Genomic DNA, 22,708 nt, shown 5'->3' with positions numbered 1-22,708 from the left:
ACAACGAAAGTAAAAAATAAACAAAAATAGAAACAACACATACCTTAAAATAAGATATTAGCTATCGTCCAAAATAAAAAATTGAAATGCTCCTCTCTTAAGATTTAGAAGAAAAAGATGTGTACCTCTCTTAAAACTTTAAAATTTTCATGAACTTCTCTTAAAATAAAATTTTCATACATTTTTCTTAAACAAAAAGTGAATCCTTTATATATATTTTTTTCTTAAATTTTTTTAAATTTCAAACAAGATCTTAAAATATTGCGTCATTTTAGTGTCTGGTCAATATAGTCAGAACACACCTTAGGATAATTGATATTAATAATCTATTCAATCAAATCAAATGCATGAAGTCGCCTCAAAGCAAACCCACAATTTGAAGCAACAATTTTTCACTCTTATCATACTAGGATAACGCATTTGTCTCCTCTCTTTTTATATCCTCTGCCTTTCAAAGTGAATTATGAATAAAAAGTTACCTGTTACATTTTGCAAAACACTTTTAATCTTTATTGCCATGAAAAGTTTAACAGCTCAAATTATTTTATTTTATTTTTCATATAAATAAAATCTAAAATTTTAAAGAGTGATTGTAGGCATTTCCTAACCCACTTTGGTTGGGAAAAAAATTTAAATAAACATCCCTCCATGCTCTTGTTTGATCATCAGAGTTGCAGGTGAGAAAAAGATGCAGAAACAAGAAGGGGAAAAATGATCACTGTCCTTCTCCCTCAACTCAGAGAGATTTAGGGGGGGAAAATTAAATGAGAATTAGGGCAGAACAGATGCTGGAAAGTTTGAATGAGAAAGAGCTTGAAGCAGTTCAGCTGGAAATGCAATAAGGGTGTTCAACTAGCTACATCCTTTGCCTGCTACAAGCAGGTTCAACTAGTTACACATCCATTGACAGTGAGGAGGGGGGATAGGAAAGCCAAGCCCATGACCATTGAATATATAGTCATTGATGTTGATACAAACAACCAATGCACCACAAAGACCACTCTCAACAGTTGCAAATGATAATCACCCTTGGCGGCATCACTCTTCCATTGCATCTCCTCCTTCAATTACTTCCACTTTCTCTTTCAGTGGAGTAATCTTTGTCGAGAGAACCTCTGTAGACATGGAAATAGACAACAGAATTAAACATTCTCTACACCAAGCAAGTATCATTTTCTGGGTCAAAAAGAAATGGGCATGCACGCAAGGCAAGGCAACTCTATTTTGATTATAAACATTAGTTCCATTTAATCAAGTTGGGTAGAAAAAAGAGTTTTTTTTTGGGGGGGGGGGGGGGGGGGGGGGGGTGGTGGGGGTGTGGTTGAGAAACCATTCAAAAGAAAGCAAACAACAGCAGCTACACATCTAACAGACTATAATTACATAAACGTAGAGATTGATAAAAGGCATATTTTAGCTATATCATAAAGCTGAGCAGAAAATTTATGTGCTGGGACTGGTCACAGATAATGTTGCAGACTGCGGATTAATAAAAAGCAATGCAATAATTAAGAATGATGCACTAACCAGTCTTCTTAGTAAAAGAATAGCCTTTTGAACTAACATAGGTGCGAGGGTTTGGCATTTGGTGGTTCCTAAGGTACTCCTTCTGACCCTGTAACAGCATGCATTAATGGGATAAATGCATATCAAGAAGATACTTCAGCAATTTTTTTTTTTTTTTTTTTTTTCCAAACAGAAGCTGGGGTGACTGTAAGGGAACAACACACCTTGGTTATTACACAAACATCAACATTGCTACCACTTCCCAAGTCATTAAATATACCAGAGCATATAGCCTCACAGACGAGCTTTACTCCTTCATCCCTCTGCAGGAAAAAAATGAAAAACAACAAGAACAAAAAAATATCACCTTAGATCCAATGGATATTAATATGCTATAGCCTACACATTCAGTTTCTTAAAATCTAAATTAGCAAAGAACAAATTTTCTGAGTACACAGCACCATAACAGAAACACCACAGAAGGGCGTGGAAATCAAATTACTACAGAGCTAATTACAATTTTTTTTTTACTTGGCAAGAACCGCAGTTATTTATCGTGCTCCTAGATGACTAATTACTCATCAGGCATAATATTCTAGATTATTTTTTCATACTATCCCTTTCAATATTTGCAATCCATACAACATGGTGCAGAACATTCCAAATTTCTGACAAGTCACTATTACTTATCAACTATCATATGTTTCATAGATGACCGATGCAGTATAAAGTGTTTTAACTTTGTCTGCCTTCATATGTACAATTTGCAAGGGCTAAAAATTTGGTTGGTTTCATTCAGTTTCAATGAAAAAGTGAACCAGACCAAACACATTTGGCTATGGGAAATTGGAACAAGAACCAGAACCAAACCACACAGAGCAGGAAAAAATAGAACTGAACCTAGCAGAAGTTTTGGTTGGTTTCGCTTGGTTTGGTTCTTGTGGAAACTAAAAATTTCAGGCCTAAAAAGCCATGGATTGGCAGTAATTTTCTGATAAGTACCAATTAGCAAGTAATTAATGAATTGAAGAAAAGAAACACAACAAAGGAAATGTTTAGCATTTAATCCTATGAGAGAGAGAGAGAGAGATTTGCATCTTATTGTTGAGTACTGCTACAAAGACAAAGCGCCGGTGCATCTGGGTGTGTTCTATGTGAGCTATAGCAATCACAAAGAATATGGGAGCCAGGAAGAATGCCCCCAAATGGAATTAGGAGGTAGTAGCTAGTAGGGATTAGGGATTTAGGTTTACAGTTTCCAAATCTAGCTTATATTTAAGATTTTACTTTATGTATATAATATATTAATGATCCAAAATTACCATAAAATCTGTTTACAAAATTTATTATTTGTTTAATTTTGAAACCAATACTTGAAAATGCACAGGGCCAAGAACTATCTGAAACAACCATTTTAATTGGAAAAAAAGAGTGAATATTACCTTCAAGTTCCTATGTGATTCATTTCGGGTTGAGTCATTGAATTTGGATCAGTTTCATTCAGCAAATTTATCAACTTGGTTCATTTGATCGGAAGAAGCAAGAACTAAACTGAACCCACTTCGATTCGGGAAGTCCCCTGGTTTACTATAACTAAATTAGAGAACATAGATTTGAAGAGGGGTGGGGTTTGAAGATTGAAGCGCATTTGGAAGGGTAGGTCTCTTTTCTCAATTGTTTGGGATACTCAATTCATTTCCAAAATCAATAGCCCCGTTGGGTTTTTCTCCTTTTTGATCTTCGAATTTTCGGTAGATATAAGTAGAGAGGTCAATGGTGTATCGTGATTGTTTATGGTTCTCTGAGACCCACTAGTTTTCAGTCCTCTTTTGGGAATGAGTTATATTCTGCTTTTCGCTTTTGTTCCCTTGGATGGATTGAAGGTGGTGATTTTAATGTTGTCAGGTTTCTGAGGGAGGAAAAAGGTGGAAGGAGGTTCTCTTCAAATATGCAGAATTTTGACAGATTCATTAGAGACTGGTTTGGGGGACCTGCCCCTGGGATCATTTTTCTCTTAAGTCTGTAGGTGGAATAGGGCTGTTGCTAGCCAGTAGAAAGTTTTTTTTTTTTTGTAGTGATTGGGAGAATGAGTTTTCTAATATTTCGCAATTTTTTTCCTTTATCTAGACCCATTTTATCATTTCCTATCTTCTTGGAATCTTGTATGGCGAAAGGAACATTTCATACTATATATTTTAAATTATTCAAATATTATTAGTTGGGTCTTTCCCTTTCTGCTTTGAGAATATGTGGCTTGTTCTCTTTTCCCTCTTTGGTTAAGAGATTTTTGGAGTGAGAACTTGGAGAGAGATTGGAAAGGGTTTAGGTTCACAAGGAAGCTTAGGTTTCTAAAGAGACTTCGAAGAATTGGAACAGGGAGGTTTTGGGCAATATCAGAATCAAGAAGGCTCTCATTTTGAGCACGTAGGATTTGTTAGATAGAAAAGAGGAAAGTGTTAAGTCTTTTGGAGAGTGGGGAGGCAAAATGGGTCTGTTGAAAAATGAGTTGGAGGATTTATTTTTAAGTGAAGAGTTGGAGGCAAAAGATTAAATTTAAATGGGCAAAAAGAGCGATTGTCATTCAAATTTTTTTTCACATTGGCTAGTGGGAGTACGAGGAAAAAAACAAGATTAGGGAATTGGACTTGGGAGCGGATGAGTTTATCTAAGATCCTCATTTGATTGCAAATAGGGAGGTGGAGGAGGTTGTCTTCCCTTGTTGATGATATTGGGGGGCCTTTAGAGCAGATAGTCATTCTTAGTCTTTAGATTCTTCGGCAGTTTATTCTTGCAGATCCTTCTTTGATTTTTGACTAATGCTAATATATCTTTTTCACTCCATAAAATTATTTGAAAGGCCAAAGTCCCTTCAAAGATCAAGGATTTTACTTGGTTGCTGTTCATTAGTTCTTAATAGAGTTAACAACAACAATCGGTTGCAAAGTAAGCGACCTTCAAAAAATCTTTCTTCTGATGTGTGTTCTTGATGTCCTGATAGTTCTGGTACGGAATCTCATCTGTCCTTCCACTGCTATTTTGCTTGAAATATATGGAATAAGCCTTTCGTTATTTTGGGGGAAGTGGGGTTTGTCTGGAGTTGGTGGAGGATTTGCTAGTAACTCCATTTCTGGTTTTAGTAAACAAAAGGATGCACATTATCTGAAGACTTGTGTGGATTCGCTGTCTATAGGGTTTGTGGATGGAACAAAATGTTCATAAAAATAAGGGGAAATGGCTGAATTTATCTTTGTTATAGGTGAAGATTCATTATTTAGCATCATTTTGGTGTGCTGCTGCTGGTCGCTTTAAAGGGATGAGGTTTTCTGATTTGCAATGTGATTGGCTTGCTTTGTAAGTATGATTGCTGTTTCTTTTTTTATCGCTTTATTTTATTATTTTCTTTTTTCTGTTTCTTTTTTATCGTTTTATTTTTTATTTTTTCCTTTTTTCTTCCTTTTGTTTAGGAGGATTTCTTATTCTCCTTTCTGTATATTCTTCCAAATCAAATGAATTTATCTTTTTTTTCCATTAAAAAAAAAAAAACACGATTTATGCAGATCTCAGACACACCACCATACAACACAGAACAGAACTTTTTCCAATTACAGCAAGTGGACTTACAGTCAAGCCTTCTCTGTACTTAGACTCAAATACAGCCATGGCAGCAAGAGACCCAGAACCCATTGTAGCAAATGGTAATGTATCAGTTGATCCATGAGGATAAATCTGCAGCCAAAAAATATCAATCACCCAAAAAAAGAGAATAAAGTAATTGGACTAGCAAAAGGAAATAGTTTCCAGCTTAGATGTCTTGTAAAACAGAACCAAACTCACTGTATGTAAATGTGGTCCAGTAACATCAACCCCACCAAGCACCAAAGCAGCTTGGACATAACCTTGGTAACTGGATAAAACATTAAGCTGTCAAAATCATAAACTCATTGAATAAACTATGTTGCTGAACAACAATCTTAAAAAGCAAATGAAACTCAACTTGAAAAGGTGTTTCTTAAGAAGGGTTAATGCCGTTATAACCCTTGAATCTCGACCAGTATGATAGCGATGTAATTGTAGTTGTGAGCTGACCATGTCTAGGTATATGCAAAACACCAAAGCAATTCATTAGGCATCATAAGTTGGAATGCAATGATAAATTTGCACATTTGCAATATTTGCATGTTCCCCAACTGATGTCGTGATTGATTACAAGAGCAGACTGGCATCACAATGCAGAATATCAATTCTAACAGTACCAGTTACTGCCTCTGTATCAGCAGCAGTTCCAGCTCCACAGCAATATATGTTTGGCGCCATGTAATGAATTTTTTCGCAGTTCTTATCACATACTATGGGTCCTTCAGTGGCTCTCGTATCAGCTCCAAGAATGACACCATCCTAGAAGAAAAAATTGAGATATTGAAAAATACATTAACTAGAATCTTTGAAGTTCCTCTTTTGGCAGCATATACAAGTTCTACTAAACACGCCAAGAATACAAATGATGCATACATCTCTACGTGCTGTACAAAATTCTGATTTTTCACATCTTCTATTTAAATAATCAAAACTTTTGGGGTCAATAGCATCATTAATGTATATTATTGAAGGTACGGTAATTTAAAGGAGTCCAGATCCTATAACAAAGTTTACAAAAATTATCACAAAGGCTATTTAAATGGATAGCAAAACACTTTTATGATTATCAAGTATAGATTAAAAAGTGTTACACGAGGGATTATTTTTCGACATAAACATAACAGAGAAAAGATTAAAAGGATTCTTCCTTTGTGTAACTTAGGAAAGGTCAAAAGATGTGATTGGGGATCAATGAAGATGACAACTAAATCATTGAGAGAGAAAGAGAGAAGGCCAGGAGGGAGGGTGCAATTAAGAGCAAAAAACACTGCAAAAATGATTGACCACCAAAGAAATACTGGAAGTGCAGAGTGAATTTTTAAGAAGACAAACCAAATCTCTTCGTCTGTGTCAAACCCTTCACTCACTTTATACTCTCCTTCTTTCTTAATAATATTTATTTTTCTATAAAAAGAGCAAAACACCTATTTCTCAACACATAAAGCTCACCTCACCCTACAATAGCAATGTCCATGAAAAAGGCCCAACCACATACCATTTGCATCAACATCTTTCCTAATTGGCTGGGATTGATCCACCCTACACTAGGGTGTAACTGTGAGGCCCGTAGTTATTTGGATCCTAGTGGATTGCTCAAATAGCAATGTTCTGTAAAAATTGGATAGGCTCAATTTATGGTCATTGGGGCCTCCTAAAATGATCTACTGAATTCATCGGGTTGTTCCAAAGGATCAAAACAGCCAATTATGGATGAAAATCCTTGTTGGCTCTCTGTAAAATATTGATTTGGTTGAAAACTTCCAAACACATCGTAAGCAACAGCTATGCCGAGAAATAAACAACCTACAATGAAGGGGAAATGTATAATAATGTTATGAGAGGCACAACCATGTTTTTATCAACAGTTCATAAAGAATAGATTCAGGGTGTGTTTGGTTTGGTGGCTTTTAGAGGACTGTATTGGACTGAACTGGACAGGACTAGACTGGCTATGATCCTGGCCCATACTGGGACAGAAACACTCATAGGATAGACTAATTATTAGAAAGACCGAAATACCCATCCTCTTCTTCTCCTTCTTTTGAATTTTTTTTCTCTCTCATTATTTCCTCCACCTAAGTTAAAGTTAATAAGTTTAACATTCCCTCTAATTCTTATTTGCGTTTTTGAGATTTATATTGAATTTGAATGTCTCTTACAACCAAAAGAATTGTGTTGTGTGGGGAAAAAAAAAAAGGGAGAGGAGTAGGGGGTTAAAACTTATTAACTTTAGCTTCTTGAATTTGCTGGAAAAGAATTCATATTCATATTCATATTCATATTGCATTATTTATATTTCCATCTATACCTTATATTTCCATTTATAAATTTATAATTATAACATTTAATATTTTTAATTTTATTTCATTTTTTATTTTTAAATATATTTTTTTTACATTTACAATTCTTGATCTGCACTAATATAATTACTGTTTCAGACCTTAAACCTCTCTGTCTGCACCACCTATAAAACCACCATCTCTCCTATGGTCTTTTCTTAACCTTCTTGATCAAATCGCCTCACTGGAATCTGAAACTGCCTTTCTGCGTTCACCGTGGAAATGATGGAGATTTCGCTGTGGGCTCTTTTCTGCTCGAGTTCTGAGTGAAATTGACATCAGCAATGTCATCATTCACCCAGAAAAAATCGAAGAATTCAAGAGCTTCCAAGCAACACTAAGCTAGAATATTGGAATCTCTCTTCACCAGATCCCGATCTACCTTCACTTTCACTGCCAGAAAAAAATTGAGGTTGTTGCCAGGCTGTTGCTGCCAAATCCGATCTCTGGTAAGGTCAACTTCACTGGCGTCCTTTATCAAAAAAATCCCTTCATCGTTGTGGTGTTGAAGTGATCATGGCGAAAGCCAAAGCAGAAGCACCCCCCCTCCTCTCTCCCCCCTCCTCTCTCTCTCCCTCTCTCTCTCTCTCTCGCTAAGGAGGGGCCTTGAGGAAGGGAGCAGTCCTCATCCATATAGTTTTTCTCTTTTTTTCGGGTTAGCTGGAGCTGGCCGTCCCTACCCTACATAAAATGGCTAAGTGTCCCTTCTTACCCATTCCGATTCTACTACTGCGTTATATGAAACGTGGGCTAAGAATCCACAGCCCACCCTAGGCTGTGAACCAGGCGCACCCTCAAGAGTATTCCAAGATATTGAAGCTTAATCCCATAAGAGAAATGCTGCCATTTAATTCAAGTTTTTGCATACTAGGATCATCAAATCTATAAATTATTGGTTTCGATCAAGTGAAATAACAGCAGACGCTCCATGATTCCATTTGAGATCGCATGATCACAGATGAGACATGTGTTCTTTCTAAACTGTTAAATGAATACTTTTAGCCCTTCAAGACAAAACAACAAAGATCCTAAATTTGACCTGAACAAGGGCTTGAAAAAGAAAAACCATAACACAACAAGAACATCATATAATATTTATTTAATCCACAACTGCCAAAATTTTTTTCTTCCTTGCTCATTCTCTCTTTTAATTACCTTCAGCTAAAGACATTTAAGACCACCTTCCAAAATCCTGCAAAATTTCTGTCCTTAAGAAATTAGTTCAATTAAAAATAGTTGCTGAATCTTGTATAACCAAATCCCGCTAAACTACACAATAGAGAAAGTGGCCCAGCATTTTTATTTTCTTACTACCTTGTATACTGCCTATCCATGCTCCAGGCAACAATGGTCACACAATGTCGAATTGGATAATGAAGCAGTTTATTTGAATTATCCTAGATCAAATTACATTGCAAAAAATCTACGCAGGAAATCATAACCATATGCATCAGCTATGCATCATGTGATGCAGGGGCAGCATCAAGGTTCTGCAGCCATCGATAAATTACAAGAGGAGGAAGGTGAAGGGAGAAGAGAGGAGATACAAGGGGAAAACTCATGTTCACTTCAATTCAATTCAAATTCATCAACAACTGCATAATACATGCCTTTCACACACTATTTATAAGAAAACCTCTAAACACATGAAATTACACACATACCCCTAAAACTACATAGCATTACAAACATATCCCTAGAATACACAAATATTACAAACAAGCCCCCAAAATACACATAATACTATACTAGTTAAACTAAATACATAATAAACTACTAATTAAACCCAACAATTATAAATCCAATTCTTCTTAAGTAGTCTCCAACATGGATCTTCCCAAGGTCTTGCTTCTTGTCCTACATCATCACGTAATTGAGCAATGCATAATTTTAACCCGAATTTAAAATAAAATGGAATAAAAACACAATGAAATCCTCTGCATTGGACAAACTGGAGAGGAAGTGTAGCCATCAAGATTCAAGCATATAGATTTTAAATGAGTTTGGCACGTGCTAACTTAGCACAACACGTACTCTTGCAAAGTTAGAGATTAAGGAAGGATGAGTTACTACCAATTTAAAACAAAAAATAAAAAAATAAAAGAAAGAAACGAGGCTAACCCACTCTCTCATACGGCTATTTATCCCCATAGTAATAGTCCCCCCCCCCCCTCCCTTTTTTCCAGAAAGTCAGTATGAGAACAGCCTAATCCCCAACTTTGAACATTATTCCACAGCATGGACAAGATGACTGTTACTAAGAGAGTTTTTTTTTTAATAAACAAAGAAATTTATTAGAAAAGGGGAAGAATAGTAAAACAAAGGGAAGAAAAAGACAACAGGGAGAATAAGATTTCCTCTCAGAATACGAGGGGGGGGGGGGGGAAGCCAAATAACAGAACAGCTCAATTTGATCAAAGCATTACAATCCTGCTGCAAATCTGTCGGAGGTAAGAAAAACCACTCTAGTGCAATGAAAATTGAGAGAAGAGTCATTAGTGTTAATTTCCCCCAGGATCACTGTTAAAGGCAACTTTAGAAAGAACTTTAGCTTTCCAAAGAGAGTTTTATTATAAAGAAAAGAGTCATAATTGATTCATCACTAACTGTATGTTTGTCATGTAGGGATGGAATGCAATTAGGGGAAATGGAATTGAATCTATAACATGATTTCGTCATATTCACCATTCAAATTTTCATTCCATTCCTTTCCAACCCCATTCCATTATGCAAACCAAACATGATGCAAATGTTATCAAACATCAAAATTCCTGGAACCAAACCACCCTCCCTTTTTGAGCTACTCATAGTCACCCAACCTACACAATAGTCTCTACCCTGATAGATTTTGAGGATACTTTGCCTCAATCAAAGGCCTCCCATGTGTGATATAATTGACCCTTAATTCTAGGTCTTAATTCTAGGAGATTGTCCTCCCTTAATTCTAGGCAATTGACCTCATTGAATTTTGCATATTTGTTCCTTTTCAATTGTAATCACAATTAATGTATACAAACCGTAAATCATTATAAATATAAACTCACCACTCAAAATGTGTGGCGGGTTCATCAAATATTCTCATGGTATCAGAGCCATAGCTGGATTAACATCCCTCGATCCCGATGGCCTCTGATTCCTCCTCCACCGTTATTCCCTTCAACACCATGATTCACATGGTCGCTATCAAGCTTCCTTCTTCCAACTATCTGCTATGGAAGATTCAACTTCTTCCCCTTCTTGAGAGTCAAGATTTGCAGGGTCACGTTGATGGCACCCTTGTGTCACCACCCCAATTTGAACCTGTCAACTCTTAGACGCCAAATGACAAATACTTGGCGTGGAAAGCTACAAATTAGTGTCTCCTTAGTCCGCTTCTCTCCTCCCTCATCGAGGAAGCTATGGCTGAAATCGTTGGCCTCTCCACCTCCCGTGAGGTCTTGCTCGCCTCCAAAGCCCGTGAACTTCGTCTTAAGGATGACCTCCATCTGATGAAGTGCGGCTCCCACCCTGTTGCTGCGTATGCCAGAGCCTTCAAGGCACTCTATGACCAACTCCATGCGATTGGCCGGCTCGTTGACGGCACCGATAAGGTGCACTAGTTCCTTCACAGCTTAGGGCCTGATTTCTCAAGCTTCTCCACCGCTCAAATGACTCTTTAGCTCCTCTCTCATCATTCACGGATTTGGTCTCAAAAGTAGAGAGTTTTGAGATTTTTCAAAAATATCTTGACCCCTCTGCCTCCTCTGCTGCGGCGTTTATCGCCACCAAGAATTTCTCTAACCATGATGGTGGCTCCTCTCGCAACTGGCGTGGTCGTAACAATGGCCCTAGCAGCAACACTTCTAGCCAAGGACAAGGGCAAGGACGTCCCCACTCTGACCAAAGGTGTCGTCCTCCACAATGCCAGATCTACCAAATGGAAGGTCACTATACTAACCGGTGCCGCCAAAGCTATGATCGCAGTGAGCCTTCTGTTCAACTTGCCAAGGCCTTTACCAGCTCGTGCTCACTCTTTGAAGTTTTGAAATCTGACTGGTTCTTGGACACTGGGACTTCAGCCCATATGACAATAGACCCATCTCAACTGGATCACTCAAATAACTACACAGGTAAGGATTGTGTAATTGTCCGAAATTGTGTGTCTCTACCCATACCCATACTGGTACAATTTCTCCTGCCCCGAATATCCACTTATTAGATGTCTTGATTGTTCCTCATCTCATCCAAAACCTATAGTCAATTAGTAAATTAACGTCTAATTTTCCTTTATCCGTTACATTTACTAATAATCTTTTCACTATTCAAAATCGCAAAATAGAAAGGGTGGTGGCAACTGGCAACGAGATGGAGACTTATATGTGCTAGAGCACAAAAATTTTCCTTTTATTTCTGTCCTTAAAAATAAATCTCTTCTTGCTTTATATGATTTATGGCATGCAAGACTTGGACATGTGAAGCATTTTGTTATTTCCTTCTTGAATAAAAAAGGGCATCTTTATCTTACGTCTTTATTGCCTTCTCCTGCATTGTGTAGTACATGTCAACTTGCGAAAAATCATCGTTTGCCTTATTCTCGTCATGAACATAGGTCATCTAATGTGCTAGATCTTATTCATTGCGATATATGGGGCCCTTCCCCCATCAAATCAAATTTGCGTTTCGCCTACCATGTTCTATTCATTGATGATTATTCATGCTTTCGCTTGGCTTTACCATTTGAAATTAAAATCTGATTTTTATGATATTTTTATTCAATTTCAAAAGTTTGTGGAAAATCAATATTCTACTGGTATCAAAATTTTCCAAAGTGACAGAGGTGCTGAATTTACTAGCACTTGTTTTAAAACTCATCTTCGTAATTCTGGCATTCACCATCAATTCTCTTGTCCTTATACACGTGCCCAAAATGGTCGCATAGAAAGAAAACAATGTCATGTGCCGAGACGGAATTGACCCCTCTTTTCCATTCTCACATTTCTCCTCGTTTTTGGGTTGACACCTTCAGCAATGCATCTTACATCATCAATCGCTTGCCCACACCAATTCTTGGAGCTAAATCACCTTTTGAGGGTTTGTATGGTAACTCCCCGAATTATGAAAATTTTCATCCTTTTGGTTGCCATGTCTACCCTTGTTTACGTGATTATATGCCTAACAAAATTTCCCCTCGCAGTATTCCTTGCATTTTCTTGGGTTACAGTCCCTCCTATAAAGGGTTTCCTTGCCTTGACCCCTCCACCTCTAGGCTATACATCACTTGACATGCTCAATTTGATGAAAATCATTTTCTTTTCCTAGATACTTCCCAAGCTCAGCCCATATCCTCACTACAATTTTCCAATTTCCTGCAACCCAATCTTCTCCATATAGATCCACCCTCCCAACCACAAGAAATCCTTCATTCATCTCTCTAATCTCCAATTAACTCTCACAATAATTTTAAAAAAGGACAAATCATAGTGGGGATTAGAAGAAAGACAAACATGAATGGTAGTAAAACAAAAGGCCCCTTTCCACCCATCCAACCTCCTAGCCACTCTCTCAAAAATAGGTCCCAAAAAGAATTAGAAGTTACCACCTAAAGGGCACCTAAATAAGTAATGGGCCAACTCAGAACACCAGAGCGGCAAAGCCTGCTAATGTAGCTAAAGGACTCAAACTAATCTCAATACCCAAAATGCCACTACTAAAGAAGTCAATCCTAGGGCCTAACACTTTCTCAAACACTGCAAGATGGTTATCACATTGGACAAATTACCCATATCTTCCAAAAGAGAAAGGATGGTATCATCAGCAAATTGCGGAGCTGAGTAAGTTTTCATGGCCTACCAAAAACCCTTCCTCCAAACCCCTATCTACCTCTTTATCAATAAGCATCAGCCAGATAGTGAAAAGGGAAGGCAATAATGGATCTCAAGGACTAAGGCAACTAGAAGATCTAAACCAAGATTTAGCCTTGATTTTCACCTGACACGAAAAACTGCATACAAAAGGCAACCCCAATCCATTTCCTCCAACATCACTCCAAACCCTTTTCTAATCATCACTCTATCCAAGAAACCCCAACGAATGTGATCGTAGGCTTTTTCAAAATCCAGATTCAAAACCAAACCCCTTTTTCGTACGAATAGCATCTTCCACAATCTCATTAGCAACCAAACCTACATATAAAATCTATCCGTTCCCAATGAACACAATCTAACCATGGGAAATGGTGTCCACCAAGATACTAGCCAATCTCTAAAATATAAAGTTTCAGAGATGATCTCATACACGCTAGTAAGAAGCCTAAAATAGTCAAGTAGCCCAATCTTTTTTGGGCAACAACGTAATAAAAGTCGAATTAATGCCCCTGCCCACCACCTCATTCTGAAAACAATCGTGAAAAACTCTAAGGAGCTGTCTCTCATTCATTTCAAAAAAACCAAAAAACCTTGAAGAATACCATTACAAACCCATAGGCCCAACAGCTGTTTCTCTATCCATTTCAAACACTGCACCTCCAATCTCCTACTCAAAAATCCTCACAATCCACTCCGCTTTCCCTGTGCAAACTGGGCAAAAGTCCAAACCCCTCTATCATAGCCCACCCTTATCCTCCTTGGAGAACAAGTTCCCGTATCAAAGATCATACATGCAATCTCTCAAGGTCCCTAGTAACACACCTTATGAAGTTCTACCTCCTCCTCCTCCTCCTCCTCCTCTTACCACTCACCACTCAATGGATGAGTCTCGTACTACAAAATCTCCTTCTTTAAACCAATTCATTCTAGATTTTTACATCCAACTAATTCACTCCTTTAATAGAATGCACTCAGCTCCATTAGATAGTTGAACCCTTCTAACAACTAATCTTCTAAAAGAGGTCCCTCCTTTGCTAAATGATCTATAGCACCTTGATCTTGTAGAATAGCTTTCTGTTGGATTAAACCACAATAACAAATTTATGCAACTTTTACATTTATTCTAACACAAGATCTTCAACATATCAGAACTCAAACAATGAATCATGTACTCATACTCTTTAATTTTAAATACAAAAATACGCCATCAATGACAAGCCTTAAATCCTACTATCTGGGAAAATGAATCCTTTTTTGCCATTTCATTGTAGGACAATAAAATCTAAAAAGTTGGAATGTTGTCTAATTCTTTCTCACTACCTCCATCTTGGTCCAATCCTTCCCCTCCCTTGCAAACCACAATACCACCCCCATCTAAGTTATTTTCAATCCACCCCTTCCACTTCCCTTGCAACCTCTAATGCCAATTAGATATTTACAATCAATGATGCCTATTAAAACAATATCATCAACGACATTAATAACTATTAAGTTTGATCCAGATCTTCACATATGCTTAAATAATGAATCCTAAGACAATACTATTTCCCTGAACCAGTTCATGAATTAAATAAAATATCTAGACAGTTTAGATGATAGCATATGCTAACTCGCATATTTAAACGATTCATTTCCTCTGTGTACACATTAATAATTTTTTGATAAACCAAGAAATTTTACTAGAGAGGGCTTGTACACATTAATAATGTGACACAAAATTAATTTAAATCAATCCATGTGCTTTAAATTTTGGAATCAAGAAGCAATCAGAAGTACAAAAGAAATGAAGCACTCCTAAACAGCAACCAGAAGTCGAATTGAGATTCATGGAGGCCCATAACTAGAAATATATCATCATATTACCCACAAAAGACACTAACCAACAAACAAGTTTATAGCTTAATTGCTCATTACGAGTGCATAAAATTGCCGTACCTGAAAAATTAGACCAACAATGGTAGTTCCTGTCTTCCGAAAAGATGGAGACTGGATGCCCTTCTCTGCAAGCATGCCATTTCTTCTGCACAAATCAAAACTAAACCCGCCCTTGGGAGGAACACCGACTACCGCTTTAGACATTCTGATTTTCAGTTCAACCTAAGAAAATACAGGAAAAAGGCCCCATGAATCCCCTTACCATCAAGTCAATCATCAACCCAGATTAAAAAGTTCAATCAAAATTTGAGAAACCACTGCGTCAAAAGGCCTCCGCGAAAACAACCAACGACCCTTAATCGCTGCCCGCTGAAGGTCAGATTTGGCATAATTTAAGGCGTTATTATGATCGATTCGCCAAGAAAAATACATTTCCAAAATAAAGGCATATAAGAAAATAATGATAAAAAAACACTTCAAAACAAGATAATTACTTTTAGAAGAAGTTACTCGAGGAAAAGAATCCAGCTCGCACTACAAACCCTAAAATCAACCAGAATATATCTATGGAAATTAAGACGTTATTATTGTATGTAAACAAATACAAAATATTACAAATATAAGAAGGATCATAACATGTAAAGAATGCGGCGATGGAGGAGGCGATTTACGTAATCGGAGATTGCAATGGAGATCGATGCACTCGTGGAGCAGCTGTGACTGCAACTCCAAGTTCGGCCTCCAGTATGTAGTTCTAACTTCCTAGGGTGGGCATGGTTCATATTTCAACCATAGATCCCGGACCGTTTCGGTTCAATAGAAATTGTGAATTAAAATCAAATCATTTAAAATAATTAATTGAAACTTAATTAACTAATTTTTAGACTAATATTTATTAATTAATTAAATCAAATCAAATCAAATCAAATTGATAAATATAATTTAAAATTTTAAAATCACTAAAAATAATATTTTTTCGCGTAATAATCAAAATGTAAATTTAAAATATTCATCATTACAATTTAAGCATAGTGCAATAAATATTTTAAATTTAAATCATTAAAATATTATATAATGTTAGTCGTCGTAGCCCGGGAGTATTTACGTGTGTCCCGTAGCGAATATGCAATATAGAGTCAGAGGGAGGGGGTGAATGGCTCTTTTCATATATTTAAAAAAATTTTCTCTACAAAACAAAATACTAGGCAAGATTTAAGCAATTATATCACAATATATGAAATTTAAATCATACATAAGATAAATAATAAAGAGTAGGGGAGAGAAACTTAACACAAGGATTTAACGTGGCTTGGCACCCAGCCTACGTCCACACCTTAGTACCAAGCTAAGGATTCCACAATCCACTATACACGATATCCTTTACTAGTAGAGAAGCCTTACAACTTGGGAACAAATCCCTACCACGCTCACTAAGAGTCTTCACTTCGGTTTACCAAGAACCTTCACTCAATGGTTCACAAAGAACCTATTACAATGAAGATGATTTACAAAGAAATGCTCCTCAAATGAGCTAATATGAAATACAATCAAATCCTCACTCTTATCTCTCAAGAAATGATTCACACAAGATCAATTAGCAACAGAGGATTGAGTACTTTTGTATGAAAGGCTAATATGCAAGGTGCAAAGTGTTAGGTTTTGCAAATCAAAGATAAAATTGATTAAGATGATCAAAAACCTTCCTAACCAAGTTTAGGAACTTGTATATATAGCCCAAAGCCCCTAATAGTCGTTAACTAGCCGTTGGGAGCACTCCCCAAACAAAATTAGTTGTTTTCTGCCCATTAGGACGCTGGGCTCGAGACCGCTTGTTGACGAGTCCACATACACACTAGTCGACAAGTGCATTTTCTTGTTGACGAGACTCCTCTGCAAGTCTTAAGCGGGTGGGTCTTAGTATTTCTTCATCGACGATTTTCCTGTATATGTCAACAAGTCACCTTCACACACCAGTCGACGAATCTCCTATAGTCGTTGACGAGTCACCTCTGCAATTTCAGGTGCTCTAGAGATTTTTTCGTCGACGAGTACCTTGTGTACGTCGACGAGTTCCTCAAAGATACTAGTTGACGAGTCCATGTGCTCGTCGATGAGTCACTTGGGGTTGAAATTCACATGCTGTTTATTCTTTGTTCAAAAAACCTTTTAACACTTAAAACATTTCTTTGGACAAAATATGAGAAAGATATTAAGTATAATGAAGTTCAAAACTTGTCCAAGTTTGTTTCTGTTGGCCTAACAAGACTTACAATTTTTATTTTGATGATAATAAATCATGATATGTTTAATATGGTTTATTTCAAGTGAAAGTTTTTCGGGAAGAAGGCAAAGCTTAAGGATAGTGGCAAAACTTAGAGAAAGTTCAAAGCTCAAAAGGATGATAAAGTTTATGGTGAAAATACTATTCAAAAAAAGATCAAGAAAGAAAGATTATCAGAAGCTCAAAATGATAGAAGAACAAGGACTTACTTGAAGATCAAAAGAATAGAGTTTTAAAGATGTTTGTATGTAAGTACTTCAAGTAAACTTCTAATATAAACTAAATTGAAGCTCTCATAAAATCAAAAGAAATTTAGAAATAAATTTTTAGTAAAATCCTAAAGTATGTTTTTCAAATCAAAGAAAAGAAGGGTTTAAAAAGAAAAGTTTTTTTTTGTGAAACAGAAGTGTTCGACGACTGTCTCCATGTGGCAGGCGACTGCCCAAATTAAATTAGGATTTTACAAAGAGGTAGTAGCGTGCCAGGCGACTGCCTGAGCACAGCTAGGTGCCTGGGTGGTCATGCCAGGCGACTGCCTGGGTTCTGGCAGGCGACTGTCAGTGTTCTGTGTTTTAAAATTCCTCTATGGTAGGTGACTGCCACTCGACGTTTGTTTAAAATACTCCAACGAGAAGATTTTTAAATGGATTTCTTGGGCACTACTCTTTTGAAAAACTTGGGGATTACTCTAAGTAAACTTAGGGGCAAGGAATTACTTTTAAACATCTATAAATAGCCCCAAACTTCAAAGATTTTTACACCAAGAAAATTTCCAGCAATCAAAATTCCTAAAAGCTCTCAAACTCTCTTGAGTTCATCCTACTTCAACTACTGAGTTACTGCTGATACAAATTCCGAAGTAGAGCCTTCAAAGTCTGAATCTTTCAATACTTGGAAGATATTTGGTGATCTAAATTCAGTATTGAGCTTCAATCTTGTTGTATTTGATTTACTTTGAAGTATACTTGTGCTGAATTTTGTACTAATCTACTCTGCTGTAAGAGTGTCTTTTGTACACAAACTTTTCTCTATCTTGTTTCTTGTTTATAGATGATTCAAGGTTGTAAAATCGTTGGACTGAATGAGGGAATATCATTTGGAGAGGTGGGCTCTAGCCTAAAGGAAGGAGTGGCTGTAATCGGTATTGTTCCACCTGTCAACGGAACTGAATTAGTGAATCCTTTAGTGGTTTGCCAAAGGCGAGGAAATAGGCTGGGTATAAGCCGAACCTCATAAAATCTTGTGTCTCTCTCTTCTTCATTACTCTTTATTTTTCAGCAAAACTTACAACCTGCGTGTATGCTTTAAATTGTTAAATTCTGAATGTATGGTTGTTAAATAGACTGGAAGATAACTCGTTTTGGCTTGATCAACATTGATTACGGAAACCGAAAGGGACTACGTTGGTTGATCATCCTAAACTTATTAATCTGAAAGTTTGTTTAAGAATTAAACACAAAGAAGAAGTGTGATTGTTAAATAACACAAGACTTATATAAATCTGCATGCTTTACATTTTGATATAGGGCTATTGATATAAAGATCAAGATTTTGATTATTTTGTTGATTGGTTGTGGTTGACTTGATTTTGTGATTGCTTGTTATGATTGTTGATATAAAATAAAGTATTAAAAAGGAAAGAATTTTAAAATCCTAATTCACCCCCCTTTTGGGAAGCTATCCTAATTTCAGTGTCTCCTTAATTATACGATATCTTATTAATAAAAACTCATTTGAAAGCTTGTTTGATATCTTATATGTCATTATGTCCTTTTATGAAAAATACTTGACTTCTTTGAAGCTTTTGGACATAAGACTCGTTTTGACACATTTGGGACCAAGTATGAAAATATTTGTAAAACCAAGATGTTAAAAACTTATCCCTTTGAAAACCATGTTTTGAGTTTAGGATTCATTTAACAAACTCTTTAAGTTTAACTTTGAAAACCTTGAAAGGTGAGTTTGTGTTTATGTCTTTAGTGCAATCCTATAAACTCATGTGTCCTAGTATGCATGTGCTTTGCTCAACTCTTGCTCATAAATCATGTAAAAACAAAACGCAAGAGTTACAAACTGAACCTACCACTCACAAAACCCTTATTACAAATAATTCAATAATTATAAAACATCCGGTTGTGCTTGGGTCCTTCCGAGTATGTGTCCATTTGATTTTTCCTTCTTGACTCCTACTCAGTCCGATCTTTGCCTCTCACTCGGTACTTCAAGCATTTGCCACTTGTACCTCTACTAACCATAATTGCAAAGATAGGAAAACATTAGGAACACACAAATAGGTTAATATCAATAAAATACATTAAATATAATATTGTAGCCAACAAGGATAACATTCTCCCCCTTTTTGATGATGTCTAACCTATTACTAATTTACTTAATCTTTGCATTTGAGTTTGACTTACCATAGCTTATTATGCAAAGATAAGCTAACCTGGAACCATTAATGAGTTGTTATCATCAAAATAATGCAATTAAACTCACATAGCCTCTAAGGCTAACATTTTCCCCCTTTTTGATGATCACATACCATTGGTGTTCTCCTAAAGGGTATATACTAAAACTCCCCCTCAAAATATGCATATTGTTAAATGATTAACATTTGCTCCCCCTTAATATATGCATATAAGGCACAATAAAAGCATTTCATATTCATGGAGCTTTAACATGCAATTCATAAGATAGAAAATTCATGTAAGATAAGACAAGTAATAAGCAAGTTGAACTTTCATGCAACCATATGCATTCTACCCCAAATGCATTTCACTTCTCCCCCTCACGCTCATATAACACCACACATCATTATTTTAACAAAGAGGACACCGAACAATCATCTGCCCCTTTAATCATCATCAAAAAGAGAGGCACAATTAAATTTACCTAAAAATTATTTCTCCCCCTTAATTTAAGATTCCATGGTGATGAGGTGAGTATGTGCTAAACACATATGTCAAAAATTTGCTAAACCATAACACTTGAAAAACCAAGATGGCTTTCATGCAAAAAATCGAAACTAGAAACACGAACGGAACGATCCAAAACAACGAACCTGGATCCCCGCAACCTAAAAACCACAAAACATTATTCCTCTATGATCTCGACTACTATACAACTACCTAATCGAAATCAAAATCAGATCCTTACCTCAATTTTTGGGAAAACCCAAAAATCTTCAAAACGATGATTTGATTCGCTATATTTGTAGAGTTTCCTCCTCTGATCCACACAGGAACCTCCATTTTTAGAAATAGGCGAAGAACGGCGAAGGATCGTAGAGAGAGAGAAGAAATCCATCGATTCTAGAGAGAGAGAGAGAGATTTTGGGAGTATCTTAGCCTTTAAGCAACCAAAATGGATATTTATAGGGCTCTTGACTGAGTCAAACTCGTCGACGAGGTGGCGTCTTCATCGACAAACTAGCCACATAGATTGTCGACGAAGCCATTCCTTCATCAACGAACCCCATCTGGATATTTTCTTTGACTCGCACGGTATTTTCTCGTCGACGACGCTCTGAATTTCATCGACGAGGCACTAAAGGGACTTCGTCGACAAACACACTACCTTCGTCTAAGAACCCTACTGAAACACCCCTTATTCCCCTTTTCTTATTTTTTTTCCTTATTTACGGGTTCGGGTCTCTACACGACGAGTCCAAGAAGGGAGTTCGTCGACGAATTCCTAACCCTCATTGACGAGTTTCAGGCCCCAAAAATAGCCCCTTGGGAAACTCTCGTTGACGAAACACGCGCCCACGTCGATGAGCCCAAGAAGACTGTTCGTCGACGAGGCCTTGCTAAACCCCTTGAAAAAATTTTCTTCTCTCTCTTTTCTTAATTATTTAATTCCTATAATTATCCAGGTTACTAAAAAAGCAGTAAGCATACCTGTCATGACCTCCCTAGCAACCTCAGCGTCTCCCGGCATCAATACATAAACCCTCGCCGATGTTGTGTTCCTCTACTGGCTTCCATGGGGCTCCTGGTAATCACCCCAGAATGGTCTGTGAACTGGTGCGTGTGTTGGTGGTCCCTAACATGACCAAGCCCTATAACCGGGTCTCCCACACCGATAGCATACGTTTTCTCCCATCCTATATTCACCTGGATGTCTCTGGCCACATCTAGGGCAGATGGGATAAGTCTTCCCACTCTGAGAACCACTGTGTCCCGTCATTTGTCTTTGGCCTCCTCCATATCGGTCTCCCTTCCATGGACCCCAACTGGGACCTACCTAGAAACCCGGAGGCATGGGTCTCTTCCTCTGGCTCGGTACTCCCACATCTTTCTGTTCACTCTCCTCTGCTACTGTGGCTCTGTCCACCAATTCGAAGAAGTTTTGTATCTTTAAAACTGCCACCTGCTTATATATATCTCGTCCCAAGCCCCTCTCAAACATCTTGGTCTTCTTAGCTTCATCTAACACTATATATGGAGCAAATCGTGACAACTCGAAGAATTTTGTCGCATATTGCTGAACTGTCAATGACCTTTGAGTCAAACTCAGAAACTCCAACACTTTAGCCTCTCTAATAGTGGCGAGAAAATATCTATCAAAGAATATCTCTCTGAACCGGTTCCAGGTCATATGCTCTAGTATGGGCTCTGCTCTTCCAATAATTTCATGGTCGTCCACCATCTCTCAACCTCACCTAACAACTTGTACGTGGAATAGAGGACCTTTTGCTCATCAGTGCAGTAGAGCACCATCAGTACCTTCTCCATCTCCTGCATCCAGTTCTCAGCAACTGCAGGATTAGCGACTCCTTAAAATGCTGGATGGTTCATCTTCATGAACTTTTCTATAGTACATCCTTGTGTTGCAAATGGACCTCCTTGCCCCCTGGAGCTCCGTGCAATCTCAGCCATGACCTACTGAGCTACGCTGAGTAAAACAACATCTGAGTCCCCACCGCCCATGTTAGAGGGCCTTGCTCCATCATCGCCGTTAGTGTGAGCACTACTACCTCTAGGGTCCATCCTGTAATAATAACAAATTATTCTAAGTATGTAAACCTCATAATACTATCCTTACTTTCATTTAACTAAAATGCCTTCATACTACCTATACTAATTTAAGGTCTAGTCCTACCAGATGGAAATAGAAACTGATGATAGTTTACTATGATTTTTCTTGAAATCGTCATCCCAAGAAAAACACAGAAACCACCCAGAAGTTCCTGCTTCCAGACCACAGAACATAACCCTAAATTCTCT

General features: G+C 37.3%; 1 protein-coding gene across 4 annotated transcripts; it reads right to left on the bottom strand.

Annotated features, from left to right (window-relative positions):
- Positions 1-796: 796 nt before the first annotated feature.
- On the bottom strand, positions 797-16,042 carry LOC131143530 (proteasome subunit beta type-7-A). 4 transcript variants are annotated; one of them, XM_058091901.1, is made up of 10 exons: positions 15,836-15,985; positions 15,694-15,742; positions 15,260-15,421; positions 5,760-5,901; positions 5,501-5,597; positions 5,341-5,410; positions 5,128-5,232; positions 1,731-1,829; positions 1,528-1,615; positions 797-1,115 (listed from the first exon to the last, which is right to left on the bottom strand). In XM_058091901.1, the coding sequence occupies exons 3-10, from the start codon at positions 15,401-15,403 to the stop codon at positions 1,039-1,041; spliced, it is 822 nt and encodes a 273-aa protein (XP_057947884.1). In that variant the 5' UTR covers positions 15,404-15,421; positions 15,694-15,742; positions 15,836-15,985; the 3' UTR covers positions 797-1,038. The 4 variants fall into 4 exon arrangements, with proteins under 4 accessions (XP_057947884.1, XP_057947883.1, XP_057947881.1 ...); XM_058091900.1 differs by having other exon boundaries at positions 15,871-15,963; XM_058091898.1 differs by lacking the exon at positions 15,694-15,742 and having other exon boundaries at positions 15,871-16,042.
- Positions 16,043-22,708: the final 6,666 nt, after the last annotated feature.

The sequence above is a fragment of the Malania oleifera genome, chromosome 11 (assembly GCF_029873635.1).
Source record: "Malania oleifera isolate guangnan ecotype guangnan chromosome 11, ASM2987363v1, whole genome shotgun sequence".
Taxonomy (NCBI): Eukaryota; Viridiplantae; Streptophyta; class Magnoliopsida; order Santalales; family Ximeniaceae; genus Malania; species Malania oleifera.
Note: the sequence above shows the minus strand (reverse complement) of the source record. Positions and strands in the feature narration are given on the sequence as shown.

What these genes read in the sequence shown, in the direction of transcription:
- LOC131143530 (XM_058091898.1), bottom strand. Translation starts at nt 15,981, where the DNA reads ATGAACCATGCCCACCCTAGGAAGTTAGAACTACATACTGGAGGCCGA. An exon ending in CCATTGCAATCTCCGATTAC is followed by an intron (nt 15,422 to 15,870) that starts GTAAATCGCCTC and finishes GTATTTTCTTAG; the next exon opens with GTTGAACTGAAAATCAGAAT. An exon ending in TGATACAGAGGCAGTAACTG is followed by an intron (nt 5,598 to 5,759) that starts GTACTGTTAGAA and finishes GCATATACCTAG; the next exon opens with ACATGGTCAGCTCACAACTA.